This window comes from Papio anubis, chromosome 1 (genome assembly GCF_008728515.1).
Source record: "Papio anubis isolate 15944 chromosome 1, Panubis1.0, whole genome shotgun sequence".
Lineage (NCBI taxonomy): Eukaryota > Metazoa > Chordata > Mammalia > Primates > Cercopithecidae > Papio > Papio anubis.
Window position 1 is genome coordinate 44,439,507 of NC_044976.1, and position 24,014 is coordinate 44,463,520.

A 24,014-nucleotide genomic window follows, 5' to 3' on the forward strand; every position below is an offset into this window, starting at 1 on the left:
GTTTTGGTAAGTTATTTTTTGAACTTTTTGTCTATTTTAAATAGGTTATAGAATTTATTGGCATAAATTGTTCCTGCTATTCTCTTATTATTCTTTTACTGTCTTTAGATTGGTTGTGATAACTCATCTTTTATTCCTGATATTGATGACTTATGTTTTCTTTCCTTTTCTTCTTAATGTCTGTTACTAGGGTTTTATTAATATTTTCAAAGAACCAATTTTTGGTTTCTTTTTTTTTCTATTTTCTGTTACTAATTTCTGCTTTCTTTATTATATTTTGAATTTAATTTACTGTTTTAAGTTTTTTTTAAATTGTTTTTTATTATACTTTAAGTTCTGGGATACATGTGCAGAACATGCAGGTTTGTTACATAGGTGTACACATGCCATGATGATATGCTGCACCCATCAACCCATAATCTACATTAGGTATTTCTCCTAATGCTATCCCTCCCTGGACTTTTTAACGTTTTTAATGCAGAGGTATGGATTAGTGATTTCAGGTCTTCCTTTTTGGATATGAGCATTTAAAGCAATATATGTGCCTCTAAGCACTTGTTTAACTGTATTCTATAATTTGGTGTGTGTGTCTTTATTATAGTGTAATTCAAAATATTTTCTGATTTTCTTTGTCATTTCATCTTTGACCAATAGACTATTTAGAAATATGTGGTTTCGTTTCCAAATATTGGAGGATTTTATGTCTTATTGTAGTTGATTTCTAATTTAATTCTGTTGTGGTTAGGCAGCATAATTTATGGAATTTCAATAGTCTGAAATTTCTTGAGACTTTTTTTTGTGGCCTAGCATGTGGTCTTTCTTGATGAATGTGCAGTGTCTGCTCAAGCTTCCCTGAACTCTACCCCGTGCCGCCTCAGCTTAGTGGAACTACTGTGCTCTGCTTGAACGCTAGCTGTCTGTGCCACTGTAAGAAAATTGCTGCTAGGCAACTGAGGAGGGAGCAGCCTGACTTTTGAGTTTCCCTTCTTTCTGGGTTTTCATTCTTACATTACATGTTTCCTGGTGCCTGAAAACTGTTACATCGTATATTTTGTCTGTTCTTAAGTGATTTGTAGTAGAATGGCTAGTTCTGTTTCAGTAATGTCATAGTTACAGGTGGAAGTTTGCCAGTCTTTAGATCCCTGCCTAAAATCAAAAGATTTTTTTCCTTAATTCTCACTGAAGATGAAGTCTGTACTTTTTACACCATATGTAAAGCTATGAAATTCTCATTTATTTCTACTTTCTCATTTTCTTATTTAGGTAACTCGACAGTATATAAAGTTTGTTGTTTAACATGACTTTTGTCCCTGTTATAATCTATAGAACTGAATAATATTTACTTAAAAAAAGTTAGGTATCTTTTTCTCACTTTGTTACCAGTTAAATAAATAATTTCATTTAAGGCTTTATCATAGCCAGTGCCTGTTCGTTTTATCATTTTAAAAATCTTCTTATATGTGCAGCCATTTTAGCATTACTTTTCAGAATCATTTATGTTAAACCTGTAAGTTTTCCATTGTTTTCTGTGGCTTTTTAAACCATCGGGGGAGAGGGGAATCTGGCTAAATATTGTATAGATAATATTACTCTCTTAAGAACAATCACATCATCATTCTATATTGCTATTTATTTGTCTTTTTTTTTTTTTTTTCCTTCTTTTTGGAGATAGCGTCTGTCACCAGGCTGGAGTGCAGTGGCGCAATCATCAATTCACTGCATCCTCCCCCTCCTGGGTTCAAGCGATTCTTCTACCTCAGCCTGCCAAGTAGCTAGGACTACAGGCGTGTGCCACTACACCCAGCTAATTTTTGTATTTTTAATAGAGATGGGGGTTCACCATGTTGGCCAGGATGGTCTCGATCTCTTGACTGCGTGATCTGCCCACCTTGGCCTCCCAGAGTGCTGGGATTACAGGCATGAGCTACCCCACCCAGCCCTTTCTTTTCTTTTTTGAAGACAGTCTCACTCTGTTGCCCAGGCTGGAGTGCAGTGGTACCATCTCGGCTCCCTGCAACCTCTGCCTCCTGGGTTCAAGCAATTCTCCTGCCTCAGCCTCCCAAGTAGCTGGGATTACAGGTACACACCACAATGCCCTGCTAATTTTTGTATTTTTAGTAGAGGCAGGGTTTCACCATGTTAGCCAGGCTGGTCTCGAATTCCTGGGCTCAAGAGATCTGCCTGCCTCAACCTCCCAAAGTGCTGGGATTACAGGCATGAGCCACCGTGCCTGGCTACTTGGCTTTTTTGAATACTGTGGTTTATTTTCTGTTTTCAGTCTTCAGTGGTAGTAATTGTGTACGTACTTTTTGTGTGCAGTTTTTTCCCCCAAATTTAAGCAGGCTAGCTTATTTGTAGATTTTCTTTTTTTCCTCCTCTAAGCTCCACTTTCTTATTTTTCTGTGTATGTTGGGACCACAACTTGTACTCATTTTCAGTGATCCGTAGGATTTAAAAATAAGACATCATTATATTCGCAGAGTACAAAGTTTGAATATATTCTCATCAAAAATATAAAGTGTAAAAAATGGAAATTTTTTATTATTTTAAGTTGTTTCTCTTTTAAATATTCAAAATTAAATAAGCTGAATTAAAATTTTTTGTAAGTACATATTTTTATAAAAATAAATTGTAATTCTGGCATTAATTGTTCAACCATTAATGAGTGTAATAAATTGGTTCCTTGCCTTATATGTGTCATTTCTAGACCTGCATATAAATACATTTACTAGTAATATGAACTCCTTAATTCTGCAAAATGTTCCTCAGTTGCTGTGTGATACTGCTAGGAATGATGAGCTAACTTGTGAGTACCTTCAGAACCGTGAATTGGAACAGGAAGAAATCAAATAAATGGATGTTTGACTCTGTTAGGAGACAATACCTTCTTAGGAAAGGTATCTATGATATTCATGTTATTTGACAGGAAGGATATAACAGTTAATTTGTCTTGTCTTTTATTTCTGACACCCTGTGCTGCTCAGATATTCCATAATCTCAGGCAGAGTTCTCTTGAAGTTTGCGGTTTCACAACCCATAAATGGCATTCTGACATAGTTGCCTCTTTTTTAAAGGACGTGGGAAGAAATATGTGGACAGAAGTTTTCCTGTGGTCTGAACTGTACAATTTACAAGAATGGATTTTTAGGGTTCCGCTTTGCCAGTGCAGAATCTTGTGACAGAGGAAACCCCATTTCTTTAATGAATTTGTTTTTTGTGTTTGTGTTATTTTGCAGGATCTCTAAAGTAAGAAGCCCATAGCAGAGGCCTTTCTTCCCTGGCTCTACAGTTAATAAATAAATGTATGAATAAATAAGAGAAGGCAGATGTTTCTTTTGCCATACTGCAAATTGTTGAGCCCTGTCACCAGTCCCAGGGAAATGTTAGGCCTTCCTAGTCCTGGCAAAGCCACAGGAATATTGGTACAAATGGATTCTAATGCCACTAAAGAAAGTCCTCTGTGTGGGGATGTGTTACCTGGAGGTAAAAGTAATATCTTCTTTGGTCAGATAAAGGATGTAAAATATGGCTTTCATTTTCTAAAAATCAAACAAATATTTTCTCACTTTAGCATTATTTAAGGAGCTCCATGCTGTCTCTCCTCCACCCAAGGAGTACTACTCTGCAATAGTACTGCTCTTCAGAGCAGGCTAGAAAGAAATCCATTTGCTACTGTTGTCAGAATTTTCTACTGAAAGGTAAAGCACAGTGATTTATAGCATTGGAAACTAGAGTTAGACTGCTTCAGTTTACCAACATGGCTGAAGACAGGAACATTTCTGGCTAGTATAATTCATATATAGGTAACCAGGCACCAACATATTGAGGAAATGCTACTTTCCTACTTACCACTGGTATAATCTTAACCTCTCTGTCTTTAAAAAATAATACTAATTTAAAAAATAATAATAATGGAATAATAGTACATATATCATATGGCTGTGATGAATACTACATGAGTATTAATGTGTAAAATGCTTAGAATAGAACCTAATAAATAGTTAAGCACTTAATAAATGTTGGTTGCTGTTATGTCATTATTATTATTGTTATTATTATTATTATTATCATCATGTAGCCTGGTCTTGAGTATTAGAGAATTGCAGAATATTGAGTAGAAACTTAGGGTTCAGCCATAACTGCAAGCCTTAGCTGGGGACGGGAGGATAGATCAAGGTTGGGGCTTTTGGCAACTGACCCTGATACTATCATAAGGCTTTCCAAAGTGGGAGCCGGTACTTGTTGAGAGCTGCTAGATTTCTGAGGTGTTCTAGTTATCTTTAGGACCTGCTACTGAACTGGGGATTCTGAAAAAAGAGGGTGCTGAGAGGGCTGAATAATTGGACTAATACATGGAGAGGAAAAGTGAGGGCCTGTAGCTACTAGGTGGGTGAGTTTGCTTGGGTAATTAGAACAGTGGCTTTCAGACTTTTTAGACTTGACCTTAATAACAAATAGAGTTTACATTATGACCCATCACATATGTTTGCATTTGTATATTTGTATGTATTTCAGTAATGGATGTCATAAACACACATTTCACAACAGTGCTTACCCTACGGTATGCGAAGGACTCTGATATTTTCTTTTCTATTCTATTTCATTTGTATGTGTACTTTTTGTGTGCAGGTAGTTTCCCTTTTTAGAAAATGTTGATCCTGACTTCCTAAATTGATATAATGTCTTACTAAAGAGGCGTGACCCACATTTGAAAAAGCACTGGTTTGCCTATGAATTAGTCCTTTGAACATTACCCTAGAAAAAAACAGTTTGACACACTTTGTCATCTAGGTGAATGAGAGAAGCCCATCAGAGTTGGCAGAGCCTCTGAAGCTGGGGACAAGACTTGCTTCTCTTTGGCTCTCTTAGCTGCCAGGGTTTAGCTCCACAGTTTACTTGATCACTTGGTTTTCTTGAGTCTAGGTTCTTTTTCTCAGATGACTTCCTATTTGTTGAGACTGATCTCTTCCTTTAGACTGGGAGATTGCTCCAAGAGGGCAAGAATTACAGTAATAGCTAACACTTCTATAGTGCTTTCTCTGTGCTAGGCACTTTGCTGTTTACGTTTATTAATCCTCACCGGAGCCTATATATTAGGTACCTTAATGATCTTCATTTTACAGGTGGGGAAACCAAAGCATACAGAAATATGCTTAGCTTACCCTTCAATAGAGGTCTTCTGCAACTTACCTTAAATATTAATGGATGAAATTAAGTTAGTTTCTGGGCCTATTAACTTTCCTTATGGCTTTTCTTACCACAAGTATATTCAAATGATTAGAGAGTAATAGAAATTGAATAAAAAATGGCACTGAACTTTGTCTGAAGGAATACAGTTTAGTTAAATTGGTCAGATTCAGCATTTGAATAATGACTGCTTTGAGCCCAAACATTAAAGCCCTGTAGTCTTCCTTCAGGCTTGGGTTTGAGAATGAATAATGTTGCAGAAACACCCACATAGTCTTAGCTCATTATTTTACCAGTTTGAGATCCTTGATCTTTCTTCCAGTCCCTTGCCCACTGCAACAGCTGTTTAGCTTGGCCCATGCCTTCTGGGTTAATAGTATTTCTGACACAGTGTGAGTTTTCAAGTTGCTATGTATAATTTCTGCCAGAGTCTTGATTGCTGCCAGGCCTCAGGGTTGGAGGTTGCAACTGATTTGTGGGGGAGGGTGCTTGTCACTGACGCAGGAACAAGGTGCTTTCTGTAGCTCTGATTTGTTGCTGGCTGAGTGTGAATGATGTCAGGCAGATCAGAGGACAGCTGATTCATTTGGGATCTGGAACTTGCCACTGTCCCACCGCTGCCTCCTGGGCTCTTAGGTCTTTTGTGAGGGGAGGGGAGGGGTGTTCTGAAGATCATGTTTTTGGAGAAAAGTACTTTGATTTTTGCCGTAAGTTTGGGAAGCTTTTATAATTTCCTTTGGCTGACAGAACTGCATACCCCTTGTGTGAGAGAACTTCCTACCAAGACTCCAGTGTGAGGGCAAAACTTGAGTAGCCAGGAGAATGATGAAACGGAGGCGAGAGAGACTGGGAGCACCATGTCTGCGGATTCAGTAAGGAGGCTGGGGTCTCTATGGAAACTGGCAGCTGTCAGGGAAAAAAACTAATGCCAACTAACACAGCTTCGTTTATTTGGATGAAGACTGTTTTGGAGATGCCTGTCAGGAAGAGGGCTGAGCTGGCTTGATTAATTCAAGGTCAAAACAGTGGTCCTTGGCAGGGGCATATGAGGTTTCCAATTCCAGAAACTGAGTTAGATGTCATTTTAGGGGTTCCTGAATACTTGGGGAACTGAGTAAAAAAATGAAGACAATTATTTTCTTGCCTTGAAAGCAAATGTTTATTTAAAGTTAGTGTCGAAGCTGCAAATACAAGCGCCAAGAATGTGAGAAACCAATGGAAACAAAAAGTACCTCCTCCTTTGACTAGAGAGGGTATTTCTGCCCATGGCCTGTCAGCTCAGGACCTCAGATCTGCCCTTGCAGATTCAAGCATGGGTCCTTTAGGGTGTGACCTGAATTTTATTTCTATATTGGCCAATATAGAAATAAACTTTATTAGGTGAGAATATCAAAGCTGGGAGTGGAAGAAGGCTTCCTCTTCAGGGTGACTTTTCCAAGAGCACCTCAGGCTTATTTAATGAAGAAGTGCCAAGTGAATTCATCAGTAAATTAGAGAACCAGTGAAAGAAGAGACCTAGAATCCATTTCACCTCAATTATCTGTCTTGAACTGCCTTTGTTTAACTAATAGGGTGAAGGGAGTGTACTTCAGATTTTCTTCCTGAGTCAAACTGCTTGCCCCAAGACAGACAGGCTTCTTTAGTGGGCTTCTTTTGTGATGTTGCCCTTCAGTGTCCATGGATGCTTATTGATTGAATTAATGATTCTATTAGACCTTGAGAAACAGGATGTCTCTGAAGTGTATAGTTGGAGTATTGACACACTTCAAAAATAAAAAACCTTTTATTCCCATAGTGACACAAAAGTAAAAGACCATTTAAAAACAGACTTCATCAACTAATGTGTTATTTAAAGTAAAGGTCACTTGTTAACAAAATTAAAAATTTTTAAATGGAGTTTGTAGTTTAAGAAAACTTAAATGGTCAAAAATCATGGTTCTGTTTTTGCTTTTGAGAGTGTCTTTACTTTATGACCCTGGTGGGAGTGCAGTGGTGCTGTCATAGCTCACTAAACCTTGACCTCCTGGGCCCAAGGGATCCTTCCACCTCAGCAGCTGGGACTACAGGCATGCACCACCAAGCCTGGCTAATTTTTAAATTTTTTTTTATAGAAATAAGGTCTCTCTATGTTGCTCAGGCTAGTCTGGAACTCCTGAGCTCAAGTGATCCTCTTGCCTCAGCCTCTTAAAAGTGCTGAGATTACCATACCTGGCAAATCATGCTTTTCAAATGTTGGTACACTGCTGTTGGTAATCATTGAATCTGTTTTATTGACTTTGAGTTAGAAAAATACCCCCTGAGGAGCTAATAAGTAGTTTGTATATCACCTTTTCCTTTTTCAAACAATCTTTTTTAGACTCTAGACACATTGTATAACCAGTTTGCAGGGTAGTAATTCGGGGCAAAAAGAAAATAAAATTTGCCGGCCTGGCGTGGTGGATCATGCCTGTAATCCCAGCACTTTGGGAGGCCGAGACGGGCGGATCACGAGGTCAGGAGATCGAGACCATCCTGGCTAACACGGTGAAACCCTGTCTGTACTAAAAATACAAAATATTAGCTGGGCGTGGTGGCGGGCGCCTGTAGTCCCAGCTACTCGGGAGGCTGAGGCAGGAGAATGACATGAACCCGGGAGGAGGAGCTTGCACTGAGCCGAGATCACGCCACTGTACTCCCGCCTGGGCAACAGAGTGAGACTCTGTCTCAAAAAAAAAGAAAATGAAATTTGGCTTTCATAGATTTTTATAATTTCAATTACATATTGAACAAAATGGCTAAACTTCATTTTATGTGATAAGACTTAAGGCTTCAAAATTTTGTATAAGCATATTATTCAGGTTAACAAGTAAGTACTGTCTAATGTTCTAATTGGTTCTAACTTATATATGAAGGAGCTTAACTTTGAAATAGTTCTTTGGAAGAGTGAAAATTCTTTTTGAAAAGGAGAAATTAACTTAAAATTAACATTTTTACTTCTTTTAACTTTAAAAAAAATGTTGAGTTTGTAGAAATATGGGCATAACTGTAATTTTAAATAGCTGTTTGCCCTCCTATATTCTATCCTGTTATGACCCCATATTGTGTATCCACCTGAGAAGTAAATTGAAGACCACTAGAGTGATAATGACTAGGAAAGTGAAGATTTCCTTTGAATGTCACTGTATCCATATTATAAACAGTCAGAAATAACAGTACAAGAAACTAATAATGTTATCATTTTGAAGTAGATCAGGTACTTATGTGATACTTAAGTAATTTTTTTACCTTGGAAATTAAATATGGTGTGTTTATAGAAAGGTAGCAAATTAGAAATCTGTATTTATCACCTGTTTTCAATCTAATGATCTTATTTAATAATCTTCAATAGGACTTAACATGTCAAAATGGCTAGATTGTTTTTATGGGAAAAAATAACCTGGGAATCTAAAATTTAAGTGGAAGCAAAATACATAGTTAACTGACATTATCTGATACATTCATTAGAGAAAAGTTAGCTAAACAAATTAGTATTATTGTAGATATAATCAATAATTTATAAACTATTCAGAATGTTTTGCTCTTAGGGACATACACATTTTTCTAGGAAGTTTTAGTCATTGAACATTAAATATTAACTGTTGCCTGCTAATTGATGAGTTGTAGTAAATTTGCAATGTTTGGTTTGCCCAGAAACCAATTCTAAATTGGCTGGGCGTGGTGGCTTACATCTGTAATCCCAGCACCTTTGGGAGGCTTAGGTGGGTGGATCACTCGAGGTCAGGAGTTTGAGACCAGACTGACCAACATGATGAAACTCTGTTTGTACTAAAAATACAAAATCAGCTGGGTGTGGTGGTGCATGTCTGTAATCCCAGCTACTTGGGAGGCTGAGGCAGGAGAATCACTTGAACCCAGGAGGTGGAGATTGTAGTGAGCCAAGATTGTGCCATTGCACTCCAGCCTGGGCAACAAGAGCAAAACTCCGTCTCAAAAAATAAAAATAAAAATAAATAAATAACAAATATGTTGAGTAGCCAAATCTTAAATGTTGTATTTTAATTTTATGGATTAAGTTTTTGTCTCTGTTGTCATCCTGTACCAACATTGGTACTAAAGTATGATATTGGAGAATGATTTTTGACCACTTACTTTTCTTGAACTTTTTGCCTAAACCAAGCCACTTTGAATATGTTTCTTTTTGGTTGAAAAGTTAATCACTGACCTTGTTTTTTTCATGTTGTGGTACCTTGTCAGAATCTCTACCCTTTGCCGAGGAGCTGAAGTAAACCAGCACATGTTTTCACCCACATCTGCTCCAGCCCTCTTCCTCACTAAAGTCCCATTTAGTGCTGATTGTGCTTTGGCTACTTCTCCTCTTGCCTTTTTCCTGAACCCACGAGCCCACAGCAGTCCTGGCACTCCTTGTTCCAGCCGCCCACTGCCGTGGAGGTAAGGAAACTTGCTGTGAATCTGGGCCTTGACAATTGCTTCTGGCCAAATGGTAAAACCCATACCTTACTCCTTAATGGGGAGAAATGGAGTAAGAGTCTTGGTTCTGTCACAGAGAAGAGTGAAATAAATATCACAGATTTCTGTTGTATTGAAAATGTCAGGAGAAAGGAGGGTAGGTTATCAGTACCTGGATTTTTGAGGCTGTTATAAATTGTGTGCCCATCCTGACCGTTGGACAACCTTGTGAACTATGACCTGTGACCACCCCATAATGGCGTGGCAGAGTGCTAGAACTCTTTGGAGGTTCAAAAGTTCAAACCTCACATTTTACACGACGGGAAAATTTGTGCCCACAAGTTAAATGGTTTGTTCAAGTTGAGGAAAATAGACCTTCTCCCCTTTTTTTCTGCGTTCCTTTTCTTATATTCAACATTATTTGATTATGTGCTATCTGCTAGGACACTGTTTTAGGCATGGGAAATAAAGCAGTGAACATAAAGCAATAAAATCCCTGTCCTCAGGGAGCTTAGATTCTAGTGGAGAAAGACAAGTTAATGAGTAAATATATAATATAATGGATAGACATGGTGCTTCTGAGAAAAATAAAGTAGGATAAGAGAATATAGAGGCCAGGGCTTGACATTTTATGTAAGGTGGTCAGGGAGGTCCTCAGTGATAAGTTGACATATGAGAAAAGACCTGAAGGAAGTCATGGAGCCTGAATGGAGATATCTGGAAGAAAAGTGTTCCAGGCAGAGGCAACATGAAGTGCCAGGGGCCTAATCTAGGAGCTTGCTCCATGTATTCTTTGTGCAACAGAGTCCAGTGATGCTGGTACAGAATAAGTTGGGTGGTGAGTGTTGGGAAGTGAGGCCTGAAGTATAGTGGGCAGCCAGATTAAACAATTTTGAGGCTTTTTAAGATGGAGTTTCGCTCTTGTTGCCCAGGCTGGAGTGCAATGGCATGATCTCGGTTCACTGCAAACTCTACCTCCCAGATTGAAGTGATTCTTCTGCCTCAGCCTCTGGAGTAGCTGGGATTACAGGTGGCTGCCCCCACGCCCAGCTAATGTTTGTATTTTTAGTAGAGACAGGTTTCACCACGTTGACCAGGCTGGTCTCAAACTCCTGACCTCAAGTGATCCACCCACCTCGGCCTCCCAAAGCACTGGGATTACAGGTGGAAGCCACCAGGACTTTTGTTTTTATGCTGGGTGAGATGAGTAGCCACTGGAAGGTTTAAATAAGAATGTCATGATCTGACGTAGATCAAAAGATCACTCTGGGCTGGGTGCAGTGGCTTACACCTGTAATCCCAGCAGTTTGGAAGGCCGAGGCAGGCGGATTGCTTGAGTTCAGGACCGCTCACGAGTTCGAGGCCAGTCTGGGCAACATGATGAAACCCCGTCTCTACAAGAAATGCAAAAATTAGCTGGGCATGGTGACGCATGCCTGTAGTCCCCGCTACTCGGGCGGCTGAGGTGGGAGGATGTCTTGAGCCTGGGAGGTGGAGGTTGCAGTGAGCTGAGATCACACCACTGCACTCCAGCCTTGGAGCAAGACCTTGTCAAAAAACCAAAAACAAACAAAAAAGCAAACAAAAAAACCTACTCTGGTTATAGTTAGAAGGCCACCAGGTAAGAGACAATGGTTATTTGAACCCATGGTGATTGAGATGATAAGAAGTGGTCAGATTTGGGGATGTATTTTAAAGGTGGAATTGATAGAGGAGGAAGAGATATCCAAGGATTGAGCTCTGGGGCAAGTTTTAGAGGTTGGGGCGATAGTGAGGAATTAGACTAAAATGAATTAGCTATTCATTCAGGAGCAAGGACCAGGAGAAGTATCTTAGAAGCCAATTGAAAAAAAAAATGTTAAAAAAGGAAAGTGTGACTGATCAGTAGGTATTTGTTAAGCTTCTTGTTAGAGAATAGTAACCTGAAAAACTAAAAGTTTAAGTGAAGCACGATGTATCACGCAGACTTAAGTGACATTATTTGATACAGGAGCTTAAATTCCACAGGCAGTTTGGGACAGTGATAGACTGCCATAGGACAATGTTAGAGGCTAACTTCTCTCAGAAGGCACCTCTTCTAGACGCACTAGTGCTTGGTGTATGAGGCTGAGAAAGATTTTAAGTTGGGTAGCCCCCAAGACGTACCCAGTCTTGGCACATGATTTTGAATATCTCTTGATGACTGTGGTCTCAGAACACACAACCTGGAGCAATACCGGTCTTACAGCTTTGGAGCTTGTTAAATTTCATGGTTTTTGTTTTTGTTTTTCCGTAGACTTGCTCACGTGTTTGGTCACTGTATTAGTGCTTCATTCCATTTTTCTTTTGTATCCATGCCATGCAAAGTGCCAGTTCATTGATATGAGAAGATTATTTTAGCTTGTTTGCTGGATATTTTTATATTCCTTTAAACATTCTTGAGACTCTGGGATGCAGTTATTTAGAAATTGTTTGATCCTTTGAAGGATTACTTTTAGGCTTTGTTTGGTGAGACCAGGGCAGCACATGAGGCTAATTTTTTCTTACTACTAGGGCAATACTTTGAGTACTCTATTTGATGCCCATGTATTGTGAGTTTTTTCCACTCAGGCTGATGGGAACATGAACAATTCTGCGTCCTTTGTGAGCTCTGAAGAGGGTACCTACTCATTTTCTTGGATCGTTTCCTTACTCACATATGCTGATAGATATTCAGCTAAAAACTCACAGGAAGCCCCTGCAGATCTCCAGAGTTCCCCTCTGTATATCTCTGTCTACTCTGGTACCCTGCCTTGAAAATTCTAGCCATCTTAGCCTCCCCAAGTTCTCAACTCTGTCTTCTAAACTCAGGGAGACTGCTGGACTCTTTTTGAGTACCCCCTTTGCTGCTTCCTAGACATGTTCTTCAGGTCGTAAGCTAGGGCAGTCTTAGGGCTTACTTTGCATGTTTCCCTTTGGTCCAGTGTCTACAAACTATTGTTTCATATATTTCATCTAATTTTTTTTGTTTTTAAGGTGCAAGGGTAAATCTGATCTCTGATTCCCCATAATGACGAGAAGCAGAAATCTAGTCTTGCTAATATTTTGAGCTCATGCTTCTATCCTCAGTTGTGATTATTGCTTTATAAGATTATTGGTTGACTGATTCACATGTTGCATAAGCCCAATAGAAGCAGATTCTTTAAAAATTATTCTATCTTCCTTAGTCAAGAAAAGTTGGAAAATGAAATATCAAAAGAGTAAGAATAGGTAACATTTGCTGAGCATTTACTATATCTTAACATTTTTTAAATGATTTACATTTGTTAAATTTGATTCTCAAAATACTCTGATGAGGTGGGTGACACATGTTCATTTTTTTTCGATGAGGTGGATAATCTGAGTAAATCTGTTTTATAGATGAAGACACTGTAGTACAGAGAAGTTAAGGAAGTTATTAATAAGCAGTAGAAACTACCATTCAACCCCACAGTATCTTACTCCAATGTCTGTGGTCTTAACCCCTTGGCTGTTGTTACAGGATCCTGGGAAGTGTTGCTTTACTAGCTAGAAACCTCTGTGACCAGTGGCGCCTTTGCGTGAGCTTTGCTCGGGCCTGCTGGGCCCACTTGGCCTGGCAGGCTACACTTGGCTCAAGCTACCAGCCTGGATCCCATACCTCCAAAGAGACTGGAGCAGAGTGGTGAGGGGTGTGTGAGCAAGCGAGCATAGGGTCCGGCCACTGCACACAGTCAGGCATGCCAACTGCTGCAGCAGGGCGGCCAACACGCTCACTGTGAGGCTGCATCAGGACCAGGCGCACCACAAGCAGCTTCCACAGCTGGCACAAGGGAATGCAGTGGTACCCAGAAGCTTGGAGACTCTGGGAGCCATCAGGCCCCAAAGTGGGAGTCACAGCTCAGGCTTGGGGAGCTCTCAGGTCTAGTCTCTCTGAAGGGCCGCAGCTCTTCTCTCCTTCTCTCAAGTTTTCCCCTTCTCTCTTCTCTCCTTGTCACCCACAATGTGGTGAGCAAGGGGCATATTTCAGCTCTATTTGTATTACAGCTGTTTTGGCCCTGCCATTCGGTGAGTCCCGAGTTCTTGTCCTGCATCCAGAAGGAATGAGGTACACAGACAAGTATAGGATGAGCAAGACAAAGGGGAACTTTGTTGAGTGATATAATAGCTTAGAGGGGACCCACAGTGGGTAGCTCCTATCTGTAGGTAGGTCCTCCCACTGAGTGTTCAGCTCTCAGCAGAGAGGAGGTCCTGGAATGGGTGGTTCCTTTCTGCAGGCAAGTGGTCCCATTATCTCCCTGTGATCCCTCCTCCCAGGTCTGGCTGAGTCTAGGGGTTTTTATGGGCCTCATAGGGGAGGAAGTGCATGCTGGTTGGTCCATGGGCAGCCATGGGTGGGCGCAGGGAAAAGCACCACAAGTTGCCCTTGCGGTTTCCAGGACTGGCGACCCAGCCCCCAGGCTTCAGGCTTTCCCTGGCTTGAAGGTGGGTCTTCACTGTGGACCAGCTTCCTTCTGCCCAGGAGCCTGTCTGCCTCCTGCTGCTGTTCATGGTGCCCAGGCTATTCATGCTAAGGAGTGCCCTCAGGCCAGCACTAGGCTGTCCTCAGCATACCCCTCAGCCTCCTTCCCATGCTTGTCAGTGCCCAAAGTGTGGAGGGGGCCAAAGTGGCAAGGGGGTTGGCGTGTCAGCACTGCCCTGAGCATGTGCACAACCAGCTGGACTGTGACAGCTCCCGGGCTGGGCCCCAACTTTGCTCTGAAATTGGAGTAGGCACCGACAGGGGAGAAGCCAGGTAGCGAGAGTAGACAATTCTGAGCCTGTGAGGGGCAGGGGCCTTCCTAGGCCCAAGAGTTCGGAGATGCCTGGGTCCGAAGCTGCAGCAGGGCAGCAGCGGCTGCACCCAGGGAGTTCCCACCCAGGGGGCTCCCACCCCACCAACTCGGAAGGGGTGGGGCTCCCGCTTTTCCCTGTCTCCCACCGACTTCGTAGATCGTGCAGCCCCAGCTGCACCTCCTAGCAGTCTTCAGCAAGGGCTTCCGGTCCAGTGCATTGTCCTGGGCCAGGCGCTGGGCTGCTCCAATGTATCGAGTCTGGGGCTCCTGGCAGTGGCCATGCCAGTTGTTTACATGGTGATCTGCTCCATGGGGCTGGCGAACAATGTGGGCATGTTGTACTTGCTGCTGTGAGATGCCGCTTTCACTTCCCACCCTGGGCCCCTGAAGCATGGTCCCAGCTCCATGTCTCGGGCCAGGCCCCTGTGCTCCGTGTGCAAGCACGGGACCACCCTGGGCCCAGCTCTGCCCTAGTGCCCCTTTCTGCCTGTTCCTCTGTGCACTTCTCTCCCACTGGCGGATAGCTCAGCTCAGTCTGGCCCAACTGTGGCAGTTCCCAGGGGTGGGTTCCCAGGGCAGTGGGCTTGTTGGGGGGCTTCCAGAGGAGGGTTCCAGGGATTGCCCACCTTGGCATCTGCACCAGAAGACCCGTGACCTGCACCTGTACCCCACTGCAGCCAGCATCATGGCAGTGACTGCTTCATGGCAATGATGGGCTGCTGCTGCCATCACTGTGATGTTTCTGATAAACCATATGCAATCGAGAATTTATTTAATAAATTTACAAACTCTGAGCACTTACCAGCTCCCAGGCACTGTTCTTAGCACTTGAAAATGTAAAGGTCATTTGCTTCTCACACCAGTTCTATGAGAGATATTATCATTGTACTTATTTCACACATGAGGAAGCAAGGGTACAGAGAGATTAAATAAATTGCTCAAGATAACACAGCTGTGTAAGTGGCAGAACTGGGATAGAAACCTGGGTAGTCTGGCTTCAGAGATCACATTCTTAACAACCATACTGTTCCATGTCTCCATCTGAGATACTTTCATTATGTAATATCACATGTTCTGAACCAAAGTAGTTTTTGCAGCCTTGGGTCTTTTCCCAAGGTTATGTATTAATAACATTGTTTAATAAATCCTCCAGTCCTGGGGGTGAGAATTGGTATTCTCACAGTCTATTGTCACTTCTAGGTCATTAACTTTATTACCTTCTTGTAAAAACCTCTGTTCTTTTTTTTTGAGACAGGTTCTCACTCTGTCACCCAGGCTGGAGTGCAGTAGCATGATCTCGGCTTACTGCAACCTCCACCTCCCAGGTTCAAGCAATTCTCCTGCCTCAGCCTCCCCAATAACTGGGATTACAGGCACCCGCCACTGCACCTGGCTGATTTTTGTATTTTTAGTAGAGAGCGGGTTTCACCATGTTGGCAAGGCTGTTCTCGAACTCCTAACGTCAAGTGACCTGCCCACTTCAGCCTCCCAAAGTGCTGGGATTACAGGCATGAGCCACCACACCCGGCAAAAAAATCCCTCTGTTTTTTTAGGCTTGTATCATTCCATTTTACCCCTGCTTCTTACTTCATCAGTTAACTTAGTTTTGTTCTCTGTACTCAAATTCACAGTCCAGGACAGAATCTGTGCTTAGTGAAGACAGTGATGAACCTCCATTCTGCAGTATCCTTATGATGAACCTCTCTCACTCAATTTATTAAGCAAATAAGCAAGTAAAGTAGAAAGATGAGAAAAATGGTTCCAGTAAACAATATGCGTAAGTGAAGAACTGAAAATTGAGTGCTACTGGCAGTGAATTTGACTCTGAGTTCCAGGAGAGAGGGAACTAGGAGGTGGGGACTTCCAGGGGTGGGTTCCAGGGACTGCCCACCTTGGCATCTGCACCTGTGGACCCATGGCCTGCTCCTCTACCCCACTGCAGCCAGAGTCATGGCAGTGGCCATATTAGGATGTCTTTTTTATCTCTCTCTTTTTTTTTCTTTGATGAGTATAACTATTATAGGCTCAATTATGTTCTACTAAAATTTGTATAGGTTGAAATCCTAACCCCCAGTAACTCATGGTATTTGGAGAGAGTATCTTTAAAGGGGCAATTAAGGTTAAATGAAGTCTTTGAGATAGATCCTAATCCAGGATGACTTACGAGAAGAGGGGATTAAGACACAGACAAGCACGGAGGGAAGGCCATGCAAAGACAAAGGGAGGTAGCCATTTACAAACCAAGGAATGAGGTCATACAAGAAATGAACCCTGCTAATACTCTTATCTTGAACTTCTAGCCTGAACTATGAGGAAATAAATTTCTGTTGGTTAAGTCACCCAGTTTTTGACACTTGGTTATGTATGGCAGCCCTAGTAAACCAACACAGCTATTGAGGCATTTGGCTGCATTGCCCCAGAAGATTGGAAAACAGTGTCACCTTGTATCATAGTGTAGTGAGGACTAGCCCTGCTTAAGGTCTTCATCCTCTTTATTGACTGCATCTTAGGGATGGTCTTAGGACCTTACAGATTGTTGCCCATAATAATTTGAAGGACAATCAAGATACAGTTTTGAAATGATACCCACTCTAGCTCTGTAATACATTGCATTTTATGCCTTGATTGAAGGAATGAGTCTGTTATAAACAGACATTGATGCTAGCTCTTAAGTGTCTCAGGCGGGTATGATGAACCTTAGGAGGCATAATAAATTTAATTGTGATTTGGGTTGAATTAAATAACCACTAACCTGTAGTTCATTTGTATGTCTTCTAAGAAAATGATTCCAGCATACTGATTGGCACTCAGATGTGGGTGTTACATTTTCAGAGTAAGAGTACTAGATTGACTTTGTGTTGCAACTGGTGTCATTGAAGAGAGGAGGCAGTTGTGTCTCTGGCTATTCACTGGCCCAGCTGTAGGCCTGCTGGGGATAGAAGTTTGATGTTAACAACTTAATGGAACACAGAATGACTTAAGTTTTGAATCAGTTCTGAATTGCCATAGACTCTGTCAGCCCTGAAGTAGGAGGGCTTGCAGGAGGAAATCCTTACTAGAGTGATTTTTATATTGGAAGCATTCTAGCTTTAGCTTGCTTCCTACTGCATAGGAATTCCTTCCATACAATCTCTAGCAAAAAGCTATTCAGCCTTTGCTTGAACATCTTCAGCAACAAGCAGTTCACTCTCGAAGCTTTCGTCCATTAGTACCAATTTAGTTCTCTGGTGCCTCCTATGTCACATGTATGAAAGACTTTCGGTAGACTTGTGTGGCAGATGGACGGGTGTTCCTTTAGGCCTCCTCCAGAACTAGGCAGCCTTTGAAACCCCTTTCTGGTAGTGTCAAAATTATTTCCTGCCAAAGAGAAAGCACTATTTTCATTTTACCAACACCTGCTTTTCTTGTATTTTTTTAAACAACTGCTTTTCAGAGTAATTTCAAAAGAGAAGCATCTCCCAGAACTTGTTCTTATGCTGGCCCTGCTGCATAGTGGTGGTAGGCAGATTACTTCACTTCTTTATACCTCAGTTCTCTACATCATTAAAATGGGACTTACAATGGTACTTCAAGGATTATAGTAAGAATTAAGTGAGTCAGTACATCTACAATTGTTTAGAATATTACCTGGGCTGCTATACCGGTTATTTTGCTGCTTCCATTGTTGGGAAACTCAGATGTTGCTAATTCTTAGCACTTCATTTTGCTTCCATTACTTTTTTCTTTGCTTCCATTACTTTTCTCATATTCTTATTTTCCCTTGGATAACTGTACGTATTGCCCACTATATGTCCATACTGTGGAAGCTCCATTACTGGCTTAGGTGAGGCAGTGGAAGCTGGGTGCCCACCTGCCCTCTCATGCAGTCTCACTGATTGTTTCTGCTGAAAACTGTCCTGTTGGGGCTCAGCAGGGCATGGACTGAAATGAAAAACACTTTGAATTACATTCTTTCTAAAAGACCAGTTTTTGGCAAGGAGGAAAGACCATCAAAACAGTTTTAAGGTATTTCATTTCTCCTCCTACAGCAGGGAAAGAGCATCCTGAGAGTATCTTCAGAAGAAGTGATTCTCTTGTTAGAGAAGGGAAGGTTTATTTTTTTTTATTTTTTCATTGAAAAGGTAAAATAAGGAAGACTAGTAGCTGTGATTTAACTTCAGGAACCCTTATGTGTGACAGTGTTTCATAGACCCTGGCTCCAGGTGACCCTGAATAAAGATATAATTCTGTATGGCTAGATGCCAAATGCTTGCTCTTGCCTAAGAGCAGGAAGCTGAAGCTTTCTAGGGTACTTCTGTTTCTAGAACTAGGAAAATTTTATTTACTACATTTAACATTGTATTATGGAAAAATCTCAAAAATATTCAAAAGTAAAAAGACTCATACTATATCCCCAGTATCGTCTACATTGTCAGCTCATGGTATACTATTTCATCTACATCCCCACCTGTTTTCTTTCTCTGTCTCTCTTGCTTATTTTGAAGCAAATCTCAAATTTTATGTCATTTTGTCTATATATATTTGTATCTCTAAATGTAAGGACTCCTTAAAAATGTAATCACAATATTATTACCACACCTAAAACAATTAATAGTTTATCAATATCATCAAATATCCAGTTAATATTCAAATGTTTTTTGCAGTTGGTTTTTTGGAATCAGTAGCCAAACTATGTCAGCACAGTGTATTTGGTTAATACGTCTCTTAAGTAGGGTGGTGATACAATTTAGTATCTAAACTAGGAAACTTTTGATAATGAAAGAGGATTCTGTTAATATTACTGGGACAACAGATATAAACCTGTTAAATAAAATAATTGGGATGTCTGATCACTCTTTCTTTCTTTTTTTTTCTTTTCTTTTTTTCTTTTTGAGACAGAGTCTCTCTCTGTTGCCCAGGCTGGAGTGCAGTGGCACGATCACAGCTCACTGCAACCTTGAACTCCTGGGCTCAAACAGTCCTCCAACCTCAGCCTCCCAAGTAGCTGGGACTACAGACATGCACCACAAACCTGGCTAATTTTTTCCAGTTTTTGTAGAGATAGGGTCTTGCTATGTTGCCCAGGCTGTGCTGCAAAGTTTATTTTAATCTAGGGTGTTCTCACCTTCTTTTTTTTTCCTTGCAATTAATTTGTTGCAGAAACTGAGTTGTTTGTTCTTGTAAACTTTCCCACATTCTGGATTTTGCTGACTGCATCCTTCAGAGGTTTTTTCTAACATGTTCTTATGAGCTCCATATTTCCTATAAACTAGGGGCTTGACCTTATTGTGGTTTGGTTGGGTTGAGGTGGTGGGAAGAATGCTTAACAGTTGGTTCAGTGTATATCTGTCAGGAGGCAGGTAATGTCAAGTCTCTCCTTTGTTTTGTTAGTAGTGGCAATTGATAATTATCACCTAGATTCATTATTTTCTTAGGAGTTTGCAAAAGATGATTCCCATTCCCTTTATTAACTACAGTACTTACACGAAAGAATTTTCTCCTCGTTATCTATTTTTTTTTACCCTGAAGTACACAGATAATTACCCTTACTTAAGTCAACTTGGCTTAGACTGTTTCCTGAGTCTTCAGCCTAAAGTCTGAGTGTCCTGGGTTCCTTGGTCAGTGTTTCATACCTGCTGATTACTGCTTTGTAGTGAAGATTGTTTGCCCAGAGCAGTGCAGGGGGAATTAGTGGTGGTGAAGCCCCTTGGAGTTTGCCATTTAAGTAGCTAACTGATTGCTCAGCTGAGGAAAACTTTGGCTTCCTCTTCTGGCCCACATAGAAAGAGGAAGTATCTGTAGTAGTCGTGCTTGTTATATAGACCCTGGGACTCTGAGAGGTGAGAATGAATCTAGAAGGCAGCAGCTTTTCCTTCATATCCCTAGATGTCACAGGAGGAGGAGCCAGTGCTGATCCTGATGGCCTCAATTTGGTAGATAGGTTGGGCTCAGGGCTAGAGAGTCCTGTTGTTAAGAAATAAGCATATTGGAGTAGAGTCAGAGAAACAATTAATTTACGATGATCCTTGGCATAGAAGAATTAATTTTCATAGGTTTAATTGTTTGTTAATATATACATATGTGTGTGTAGATAGATGGATTGATTGATTTTTTTTTTTTTTTTTTGGGAGGGGATTTTTTTTTTTTTTTTTTTTGGAGGAGTATTTTCAGGATAAATTCCTAGAACTGGGATAGCTGAGTCAAAAATTAAATGTATAGGTAGTTTTATTAGATATTCTCCAGTTTCCCTCCACAGTTTATAGTTATACTATTTTACATTTCCATCAGCAGTTTAAGATAATGTCTATTTGCACACAGCCTTGCCAACAATATGATTGTCAAGCTTTTGAATTTTTGCTAATCTGAGAGGTAAGAAATGGTATCTCAATGTAGCCAAGTAAAAAGTCATATTAAAATATTCCTTAAGAAAGAAGTTTTTTTTTGGAGGGGGGATGGGACGGGGGATGGAGTTTTGCTCTGTCACCCAGGCTGGAGTGCAGTGGCGCGATCTTGGCTCACTGCATCCTCCGCCTCCCAGGTTTAAGCAATTCTCTGCCTCGCCTCCCAGGTTTAAGCAATTCTCTGCCTCAACCTCCTGAGTAGCTGAGATTATAGGCACCCACCACCACGCAGGGCTGATTTTTTTTGTATTTTTAGTAGAGATGGGGTTTCACCATCTTGGCCAGGCTGATCTTGAACTCCTGACCTTATGATCCACCCACCTCGGCCTCCCAAAGTGCTGGGATTACAGGTGTGAGCCACCGTGCCCAGCCTGTTTTGTTTTTGTTTTTGTTTTTTTAATCCTATGTGAAGGGAATCAGTTTTCCTGTCCTGGGAAATTGAGATAGATTTATTCATTCTTTCATTCATACATTCAACTGCATGCTAGGCCCTCTGAGCAGCAGAAGATGCCCCCATGGGCAGTAGGAAACTTCGCAGCATGGGGAAGAGTAAAAGCGATGCTTTTTATTTCATAAGCTTTCAGCCTTATTCACCCCTATTCGGTCATTCCCAGAACTTTTCAAGTGATTTCTCTGGATATTAGCAGAAATACTTTTTTAACGTCAAAATTCCGAGAATAGTTCAAAGAGCTTTTCACCCCCCAAACCAGGGGTCAGCAAAATAAACCCCATGAACCAAATGTGACCTGTAGGCTGTGTTTATACAAACCACAAGCTAATAATGAAGTTTACATATTTAAGGGATATTTACTAAAAACAAGGAATATGTGACAGAGACCACATGTGACTTGCAAAGCCTAAAATACTTATTATCTGGCCTTTACAGAAAAAGTTTGACAGCCCTTATCTTAACCCATACAGAATTAGTTCCTGATATGTTATCTTATCAGCCCTGAATACTTTAGTGTGTACTTCCTACAGAGACTTTTCATAACAATACAGCCGTTAAAATCAGAAAACTAACATTAATAAATACTGCATCTAATCTACAAGTTTAATTCATATTTCACCAAATGTCCCAGTAATATCCTTTGTAACAGAAGGTTCCGATCCAGGATCATGTGTTAGAATTCTACTGTTAATCGTCTTCTGTTTCCTTCAATCTGACGCAATTTTGTAGTTATTTCCTCAGCTTTTATAACCTCGATACTTTTGAAGATTACAGACCAGTTTATTTGATAGGATGTCCTTTAATTTGAATTTGTCTGTTATTTCCTCAGGATTAGAATCAGGTTATGAACCTTTGGCAGAAATATCACAAAAAGGTGGTATTGTGTTCCTTTTTTTTTTTTTGAAATAGAGTCTTGCTCTGTTGCCCAGGCTGTAGTGCAGTGGCACAGTCATTACCTCCTGGGCTCAAGTGATCCTCCCACCCCAGCCCCTTTGGTTGTTTTTGTTTTTTTGAGACAGAGTCTCACTCTGTCACCCAGGCTGGAGTGCAGTGGCACGATCTTGGCTCACTGCAACCTCCGCCTCCCGGGTTCTAGCGATTCTCGTGTCTCAGTCTCCCGAGTAGCTGGGACTACAGGCGCCCGCCATCACGCCCGGCTAATTTTTGTATTTTTTTTTTAGTAGAGACAGGAATTCACCATATTGATGAGACTGGTCTCGAACCTCTGACCTCAGGTGATCTGCCCGCCTCAGCCTCCCAAAGTGCTGGGATTACAGGTGTGAGCCACCACGCCCGGCCCACCCCAGCCTCTTGAGTAGAGTAGCTGGAAATACAGGCATGCACTACCATGCCTGGCTAAGTTTTTAAAAATTTTTTTAGAGACAGGGTCTTGCTGTGTTGCCCAGCTGGTCTTGAACTTCTGGGTTCAGGTGATTCTCCTGCCTCGGCCTCCCAAAGGGCTGGGATTATAGGCATGAGCTACTGCACCCAGCAATGTTGTGTTCTCATTGCATCCTGTTAGGTTATACAGGTTTCCATTTTGTCCCATTACTATGAAGTTAACCTTGATCACTTTATTAAAGTGGTGTTTTGCTGCCGTAAAGTTACTCTATTTCCCTTGGTAATTATTAAGTATTTTATGGGAATGTTCTTAAAATTATGTTAGTACCCCATTTCTCATCAAATTTTAATGCCCTATTTTTAGGATCCATTGATGTTTCCTGGTTGTATTATTATACTATGCTGGTCACTGAATGTTATTTTTACAATTTCATAATTCTTTCTATACCCATCAGTTGGCATTTCACCATAGCAAAAGCTTTCACCTCTCCCTATTCATTTTTCACATATTTTATTATACTGTATAAATTCAGTGGACTTTTGGCCAGGCACTCTGGCTCACACCTGTAATCCCAGCACTGTGGGAGTCTGAGGTCGGTGGATCACTTGAGGTCAGGAGTTTAAGACCAGCCTGGCCAATGTGTTGAAACCCCGTCTGTACTAAAAATACAAAACTAGCCTGGCGTGGTAGCTCACGCCTGTAATCCCAGCTACACGGGAGGCTGAGGCACGAGAATCGCTTGAACCCAGGAGGTGGAGGTTGTGGTGAGCCAAGATCGCACCACTGCACTCCGGCCTGGGTGACAAAGTGAGACTCTGTCTCTCCACTCTCCCCTTGCCACTCCAAAAAAAAATTCAGTGGATTTGTCTTATTTGAGGGGTTATATAATCTGTTAATATCATTATAGTTTTGATGCTCAAATTGTATCATATGTGGTCAAAGGAAGTTTCTTCAGGCTGACTTTTGTGTCTTTTTGATGTCTCTGTCATTCTTTGAGAACTAAATATTTTTCTGGCCTGAGAAGATATTCCTGGCTGGCTTATTTTGTACCCTCACTAGCCCTGGAGCTTTTGCTCTAGGCAGCATAGTTCTCTTTAGTGGAGAATGCTTTCTAAAAGCCAAAATATGCATCAGGCATGGTATAATCCCAGCAGTTTAGGGGGCTGAGGAGTTCAAGACCAGCCTGATCTACTTAGTGATACCCCATTTCTTTAAAAAAAAAAAAAAAAAAAAAGGGGCCAAGTGTGGCTGCACGTGCCTGTAGTCCCAGCTACTCAGGAGGATCATTTGAGGCCAGGAGTTCAAGGTTGCAGTGAGTTATGATCACATCACTGCACTCCAGCCTGGGCAACAGAGCAAGACCCTGTCTCTTAAAAAAAAAAAAAAAAAAAAAAAGA

General features: G+C 41.2%; 1 protein-coding gene across 14 annotated transcripts in view; it reads left to right on the forward strand.

Annotated features, from left to right (window-relative positions):
- MAST2 (microtubule associated serine/threonine kinase 2) overlaps positions 1 to 24,014 on the forward strand; it is a 256,656-nt gene that overhangs the window by 135,178 nt on the left and 97,464 nt on the right. For 2 of the 14 annotated variants that reach the window (XM_031668133.1, XM_031668134.1), the window contains exons 1-2: positions 2,646 to 5,894; positions 9,421 to 9,615. The exons of 9 other annotated variants lie outside the window; for them this stretch is intronic. In XM_031668133.1, coding sequence (XP_031523993.1) covers positions 9,461 to 9,615 — 155 coding nt within the window. In that variant the 5' untranslated portion in view covers positions 2,646 to 5,894; positions 9,421 to 9,460. Of the gene's footprint in view, positions 1 to 2,643; positions 6,060 to 9,420; positions 9,616 to 24,014 lie in introns of those variants that run through there. 3 more of the 14 variants (XM_031668132.1, XM_031668142.1, XM_031668143.1) reach the window with 3 other exon arrangements.